The sequence below is a fragment of the Corvus brachyrhynchos genome, unplaced genomic scaffold, assembly GCF_000691975.1.
Source record: "Corvus brachyrhynchos isolate BGI_N302 unplaced genomic scaffold, ASM69197v1 scaffold370, whole genome shotgun sequence".
Lineage (NCBI taxonomy): Eukaryota > Metazoa > Chordata > Aves > Passeriformes > Corvidae > Corvus > Corvus brachyrhynchos.
In genome coordinates, this window is record NW_008235977.1 from 4655132 (window position 1) to 4663422 (window position 8291).

Genomic DNA, 8291 nt, shown 5'->3' on the forward strand with positions numbered 1-8291 from the left:
AGTAGATTTAAAGACAAAACCAGAGAAGATGTAATTTTTTTTTTTTTAAAGAGGCTCTCATGAACATAAAAGTGTTTTCCAAGAAAATATGAATCCTATTTTTGCTGCTTGTAGCTGAAGGAAAGCATGGGGATGTAGTTTATTCTCCTTTGATGCTCAGCATGGCTATTACAGTGAATATCAAAGGAACAATGAGCAATGCTTCCCATATTTCCCATTAACTCTGTTCAGATGAGCAATTGTTTCTGTTGGGTCTGTTTGAAAAAAAAGATGCAATTTTGTTCTTGCTTATTTTCCTGAACGAAAATGGAAAGAAGGAAAAGAGAAGAAGCAGCACAAAGGGAAAGAAGAGAGAAAAAAGGATGTTTGCTACAGACAGCCTTCTAATGCACCGACTGGTCACTGGGCGTGAACTGCAGGGAGTTTCAGTGGGAACTAATTATGTCCAGAAGTTTTCCAAGAACTGCCAGAGCTGAATTGCTGTGGGAAGTAGTTTCCAGACACAGATCATCCTTTCATATCTACTGCTGCAAAACGTGCCTGGGATGTTCCCGTGATTCTGCTGCCCTTTGCAGTGCTGAAGTTGGGAATAAAGCAGTGCCTGAAGCTGCCCTAGCAGCTCACAGAAGAGCTCCACATGGGAGGAAAGGTTTCACCTGGCAGGAGAGCAGAGGTGCCTGTGCCACCCTCCAGGGTGGGATGCACAGTGACCTGAAAGAGAAATCCAGCAGCAGAAAGGGATGTGTCTCCCGTGGCTGTGGATAACTGCATTTTGCTGAAGGGCAAACTCTGCTAAAGTCTTAAATCTACAAGTCACATCCCTCATTTCTTGGCAGTCATTTGGGTGTCCCTTTAGCTGTAGGAGAAGGCCTAGGCTTTCAAAACAAAAAACCACATTCAACCTTGAAATATGTATGTTTTCATTATCCTTCCTGTTCAAAGTCCTGTGCATGCTCTCCCCTCCCCAGCAGACATCTCTTCATGGAGTACTTGTGTGAATCAAAGCAGGACAAAAATGTGCAGACATTGTTAAAGGAGGTACCATTTTCATTCCCATTCTGATAGTTCATGTTTAAATGAAGAGTTTGACGTAAATGGGGGAAAATGGAAGTAGTCTCTGAGCTAATCTGAAAGGAATCTCCTCTGCTAAACTAAACAAAGCCAGAAGTCCCAGAGCTGAAGTTTATCCAAACTAAAGCCAACAAACGGTTGTTGTTGGACGGGGTTATATCATGTTTTCCATTGTCCTGTTGACATGAAACAGGCAAAGGCTTCCACTTTGCAAACTCAGAGACAAGATTGGCTCTGAAGTGAAAATAAATAAATAAAAACAGTGGCTGGAAGCAGGTTAGGTTTTCTCAAAGCAAAATTCAAAGAACCTTTCATATGTAAAAGAAGATGAGAAAAAATATTGACTGCTTGAAAATATAAATGAAAAATATGATTTACTATACCTTTGTGTGAAAGATGTGCTACTCTACAGCCAATGGTGGATCTCATTCCTCCTTGCACCCTTCCAGCATTTAAGATAGGGTTAGCAGATCTCTCTCTCTCTCTGTTGTACTTACAGAAGAGACTTTCTGATTCCTGTAATTTGTAATTTTTTAATGCCTATGGAGGTTATCTCTTGATTAGCCATAATCAGAAACAATGCAAGGGTTACTGAATTTTTTTTTATACAGTCTCAAAGCCACATGAGAAATATTAATAGCATGGTCACCACATATAAATATGTAAATCTTATTACCCTGAAACAAAGTGTCTGACTTTGTTGAATGGAGAAAAATCAGAACATTCTGTGGGATTTCCTTACAGATTTTTCCAGTGACAAAATGCCTCTTGTCAGGGAAGCCACAGAGAGGACAGAACACAAATTTTCACAAACCCTGTGCATTAAAAGATTCAATGGAAGAAAGAAAATCCCTAGGGAAGTAGCTGTCCGGCAGCAGTAACCAAGGCAGAGCACTGGCTCCCATACCTAGAAGCAGCATGGCTGCAGGAAGCCGACAGCAGCCAGACGCCACACAGCACCTCTGCCACAGGGACACCACTGCTGTGACAAACATGGCCCTACACAGCTGTGCCTCCAGGAGGAATCCACTGCATCCACTGGGCTGGAGATGGGCAGCATGCTGAGGGCCAGGGCCTGCAGCATTCTCTGCACCCGGCCACGCTGCCCTCAACAGCCTGACTTGAAATTACAGAAGTAAAATAACACTTCTTGCAGCTCTCCTGGAGCAGGAATCACATCTGTGCCCAGTTCTCCTTCTGTACAAGGTGTATTATCACGGATACATAGATGGAGGGATAGGCTGGTAAAGTATTGCAGCAGGTAAAATGATGACACTAACATTTTTGTTCCATTTCAGGCTGAAGGTTATTTATCATCTGCCAAAAAATGAAATCAGAATGTCTCAAAATTATAGACAATTGGTGGTAGATGCTGAACTCTAAACCATGTTAAAGTCATGTAATCTGCAATTTACCAAGCTACTACATGGAGAATGAGCTAACAGTTGTTGAATCAGAACAGATTTTATTATACCTTTTGCAAGTCTTTTTTATTTTTTTTGGGTGTTGCCAATAATAAACTGAACGGTGTTCTATCATATTGAACTGCAATGCTGTAGGACTCTAATGCAGTTACTTTAAGACCATAAAAACCCCTATTTGTTAACAACATATTTTTGCCATTGCCAACAATTTCCCTTTTCTTAACAGAGATCTTTTGCCCAGTTTCTTAAACAAGCATGACTAAAGGACAGCACAATCTGGAGTATTAATGGTATGACCATTGCACTAATTTCTAATTGTGACTTTTGATGAGTTATTACTTCAAACCAACAAATTAGATGTTACACTGTTACAGCAGCTGTGGCTTGTGCTCTTCTGCAGACTAGGAACCTAACACAGAAACATCCAGAGCGATACAGTGCTCCAGGTGCCCGCTAGCTGAGGAAAGTGCACTTTGTTATTGTTTGCCCCTCCTGGTAGGCTGAACCTTTCAACTCTGAAGAGGTTGCTTTTAACCCCAAGTGCTAAATGCCACTCTGCATCACTTCCGTTACCGACCCTCAGCATGCTGTCCCAATTATGAGGGCAGGTATGGCCCATTTGCTGCAGATTTCTGATTAAAACAAGGAGTGAACAACGTTAGCACATAACTAGAACAACGACTAATGGAACAGTGTCAGTCTGGTTTCTCAGCCAGCCTGTGGGAAAAAAGTGATAGTAATTCCCTCCTTTCTTTTTCTTGAGTACAGCTCTCCCCCAGCTGTTGTGTAAGGCTGGCATCAGCAGAGTTTGCAAGTGACACCTGGCTGCCTATTTCAAACCTCAACACTCTGGCAGAGGGTGGAAGAGGAAATAGGATCTGCTTGTAATCTGCAGCGCTAAGAGGAGAGCAAACATAATGACTCTGACTGAGGCATCAACAGTGAGGTTTGTGCCAGTGTCAACACCCTTCTCCCTCTGCCTCTTTCCCCTGCAATAAAGCAGTGGATGTTTCCAACTCCACCTCCTCCATTAGAAAAATCAGTCTGTGTAGATTTGGTGATTTGGTCTAAAGTCAAAAACAAATCTGGAAAATAATGAAAGGGTTATATAACAGTCTCATTTTTCCTAAGGCTAATGTGTTCCAGGGATGTGTGATATAAAATGTGTTTATGAAATTTGTCATATTTCCAAGAACATATATATAATGTTTAGAGGGGGTGGATTCCCCAGGCTTTCATTTAGCATGATTTTTCCAGACCAGAAAGGAATGTTTCAATTTTCCTATGCATAACCTTGTCTGCCATGTGCTTGGTAAAAACTAGTCAGAAAAAGTGGAAGAAGAGGAGTAGATCCCTGATATTTCATTACTTCAGATAGTCCAGGTTACTCACAATGGTTAATTATCCCTTGGCACACAGATGTGCCTCATCTGGTTTTACTGTCAAATCTCCGGAGGGGAACTTTACTTGGTTACCAAAACCTTTGAGGAGAGATAGCTCTGACTGTTGTTAGCATTACCCTTAGACTGGAAATTTATCAACAAAGAACACATGTGTGCAGTGTTCCATACAGCTAAGTGCTAAACATGACAGTCTGGCAGGCTCACAAATAAACTACATCTGTACAGTGCCCATCTATTTCACATGCCATCTAATCCTTGCCAGTTAATTAAGAAAAAAAAAGTAAAATGGCCAAATTAGCTGTTTACAAGTTTTCCTAAAATATCTTTTTTTTTCTCGAGGATCCTACACGTAATGGTTATATATAGTTTTAAAACTGCAATTTGCAACTGCAAGTAATATGAAAGGTCAGCATTCAGCCTCAGAAATGAGTTTCCTGACCAAACATCCAAGATAATACTTGCATTACAAGGAAAACACTAAATTACATTAGAGCAAAAAATTACTTGGAATAATAAAAAAGAGTTTCTGGCATTGCTCTCACACTGCTTTCAGAGCAGTAGAGTTTTCCTAATGACCGCGGTGAAGGTCCTCAAGGACTATGGGTGTACCTATGGGAAGTGTCCCGCTCTGGCTGCCTGAGGTGTCCTTTAAGCATCGCAGATGCAGCTGAGACAGGCCCAAATCCATCTGGCTTCCCTTTGGCACTGATGTGAGGACGCTGTGGATGTGCTTCCTTTGTAGGCAGTGGAAACTGCCAAATACTTCCAGTCTGTGTAGCTAAAATTTGTGCCATCTTCTGGAAGTAGCTGTCATGATTGCCTCTACAAATTCAAGATAAATGGGATGAATGCAGGCTGCAAGGCTTAGCAAATGCTTTCACAAGTTATGCTCACTGGGTGGAGAATGGATTTCTTTCCTAAAGAAGCATTCTAACATCTTACACTTTTGAGTAGTTTAATATGCAGGATGTGAAGGTGCCTTCAAAAAGGTGGAACAGAATACACATTGCTGGACTTGGAATCATCTGTCCTGTCCAAAGCGCTGGCTTCATGTCCTGTCAGCCATCAGCAGGCATCTTATCTTGGACATGGACAGGGCTTGAAAGCTGTGGCACACATCAGAAAACCTGGATTGTGTCAAGGTGTTTTCACCTCCAGGCTAAAAACATCCTTGTGGGTTACAAGGACATACTGCTTTTGGTCATGGAAGTCACAGAACATTCCTTGTTGCACAGTATCCGGATGCCAAGCTCTTGAAGAGGTTTAGCCTGAGACTGTACTCAAATCTCCATTCCAAGCTATTACAGCAAGACAAAGAAACACATAGCCCGGGGGTACTTCTGACTACCCTAAACTCAGTGATACTGAGCAGTTTCCTTAATATCTTGCCAAGTCTTGTCTCCTGGCAGGCTTTCCCAAGGAAAATTTTATATTGACTTACATTTGATACTAACCATATAAACATTTTTCTTGACAAGAGAGAGCATTTTAGCATGTCTGGAAATTCACTTTTCAGTTGTGGAAAATTTGTTTTCCCAGTCCATTCCCTGCCCTGCATGTGAATTAGTGATGCTAATAAGAAACTCCTTCAATTATTATTTTCTGTGAGAAAAGCATATTCAAATGTATGGAAAGAAACAGTCTAAAGTGAGGAAAGAATCCAATTTTTTGAGGGATAACTAGTGATTTATCAGTCTCTCTGTGTAATGTCATCCCTGTAAATAGTATGGAAGTTAGCCCAGTAAGGAAATGTTACAACACCATGAAACAGAAATGTGGCAGAGAAATGAGAATACTCATTCACACTTCATTTGTGTATTGTTCTTCTACCCAAAATTTGACATTTTTTGAGTCAAATATATGTTGCACCTCAGCAATGTTCAGGGATATGACTGGAGTGAGGGAAGGAGACCTGGCACTCAGGAGGAATTTGTTTATGGGGAGAAATAAACTTGATGTTCCTTCTCTTTATATTGGATGGTCTCTTAGTCCTCTGATGATAGACATAGGTATGTAAAAGTACACTTACTGCATGTTGAATATAAACAATGTATATATTATTTGCTGCTGTAAGCAGAGAAAATTCACAGCATATATTTGCTCGAATTTAATAATAACTGAATTTTATATTTATAATATTTACTGAAGATTATTGGAGGGAGTTTGTATATGGCAAAGCAGAAACAGAAAAGGATCAGTTCACAGTAAATTCTGTTTACTCTCTACAGAACATCTTTGTATGCATTGGGTGGTTTTTTTTATAGACAGGCTTAGCCTGTGTCTGTGCTGGGTGAGGGAGGCTGCTGTTTGGGCATGCTGCTGCTGCAGAGGCTGACTTGCTCATGTACAGGTCCTCCTGAGCTCCAAGTGCTCCACTGCCAACAGGCTGCCCCTGGTGGACTCACACTCACCCCTCAGCAGAGATTCCTGTCCAGGTATGGTGAGACAGATGGGTTTGCCATGAAATGGCTCAAGTAATTGTTTTCATGATATGTGTCATACACAGTAGTGTAGGGTGTGGTGTTAAAGGTACTTGGCTTTCCTTCACAGTTTCTTTGGCTGCTGCTTATCGAGTTAATTCTAAGGTTATTCCTTGCCTCTGTGTAGGAACAAATAAATTGCCAATCTTTCATATTTACAGGAAAGAAAAGTGTTTTATCTTAAGGAAGGTCTGGTTTACAATATCTGGCAAGCAGGAACTGAGCACATCCAAAAAAGGTCAGCTGGACTTTTGGAATGTCATCTGTTTAACTTAAATACTCATACCACACTTATCTTCACTCTAGGTTGAACTATTGTATACAAAGTACTTCTCTCCCCTCTGAATTCCATGTTCACTTGGTATTTGGCGTTCTTGCTCTCTGTAAACATGCACACACATACTCGCATGGACTTCCACATACCATCAACTGCTAATCAGTCTTGTGAGGGGCTGAAACAGTCTGCAGATGCCTGATTCAAACTGTAGCGGCTGAGGGAATTAATTTACCCTCCTGGTCTATGCCAAAGTAAAAATTCTGTAAACTGACATATTTTCATATATCACTCTTAAAAACCCCTTCGACAAAACTGGTTAGAATTTTAAGGCTTTTTTTCTGCACACAAATTGTTTAAAGAAACCCCCACTCTGCCGGTGTAAGACAAACAAGTACAAAGGAGAACTTCAAATAAAATAGTTGGAAGCAAAGACTTACTGCTTGTGACAAAGAGCTCCCAGGCAGCACGGAGCTAACAGTTAAAATGTTATTCCAAGAGTTAAAAGAAATAGCTTAGAATCTCTCTGGTGTCTGTAGCAGGAAAACAAGTAAGAACAAGAATAAATGCAGCCAAGGCAGACAGCACTGTACAGTCCTCCCAACTGTATAGAAAGCAAAGCAAAGAGAAACCTTTGGGACGGTACTGCAAGCCCCTGGAGCTTTCAACTTCACCATTAAATATCTGACTGCTGAAATAGTGAAGGAAAAATGTTCTGGTGAGATTCGTGCACACACATTTCTTACAAGCTACTAAAATTATTGGTAAAAATAAAAATAAAATAAAAACATGAAATCATAAGAAGCTTGAATTACTCACCGACTTGTTGTGCCAAAATAACTGAGGGTTGAAACACGGCAAGAATGAGCAAAGTAACTTTTTGCACAGAGCTCATCATGTCTAAATATTAGACATGAGACTCTCTGTGCAAAAATAAAAATGGGGGGGGAAGAAAAAATCTATTCAAAATAGCAACATCGGTTGTTCCCTGCCCTTCCAGCACCGGGCCATGTACAGAACTCAGCCACAAGCATTCCCCAGCTTTGGCCTTAAATAGGAAAAAAATTGGCTTACTTTTCTTTTCCACCCCCTTTACTGAAACATGAGAAGAAGACCCATCCCCTAACAGTAAATGAATGATTAATATTTCTCTTGGCTTTACAGAAGACTTAAGTCAACTAAACAAGATACACAGCACATCTGGAACTTTTGTGTGCGTACAAAATGCACACTGACACTGTATATGAACAGTTAGGGTGCAATCTATGTGACATACATGCATGTGAAAAAAGAGCCCTGTGCCAAAGCCCCCAGGCTGAAGCATTTTTTCATGTTAATTAGGAGTCAATGGGTACAACCCAAAGAGGATTTTTAAATCTTAGTGCTCCCTAACAAAGATAAAAGGTAAGAACTGAAGTAGCTGCACAGACTGAAAGAATCCCAGAAGTGAAGGACCAAACCTGGGTATTTGTGCTGATGAGCACTCAGAGTTAACAAAAGGAAGGACTGAAAAATCACAATCCTGTTCCGGTGCTGTTCTAACCATTTCCACCTCACAACACGATTTCATGTTACCTGGGGAGAAAGCAAACATAAAAAAAAAATTATGAAGAGAACAAGACCGCAAATCACAAGCCTC

At 40.7% G+C, this 8291-nt stretch overlaps 1 protein-coding gene across 2 annotated transcripts in view; it reads right to left on the minus strand.

Annotated features, from left to right (window-relative positions):
• The window catches only part of COL3A1 (collagen type III alpha 1 chain), a 49542-nt gene extending 41859 nt beyond the window's left edge, over positions 1-7683 (minus strand). For both annotated transcript variants that reach the window (XM_017729017.1, XM_017729013.1), the window contains exon 1: positions 7472-7683. In XM_017729017.1, the coding sequence (XP_017584506.1) occupies positions 7472-7550 (79 nt within the window). In that variant the 5' untranslated portion in view covers positions 7551-7683. The remainder of the gene's footprint in view (positions 1-7471) is intronic.
• Positions 7684-8291: the final 608 nt, after the last annotated feature.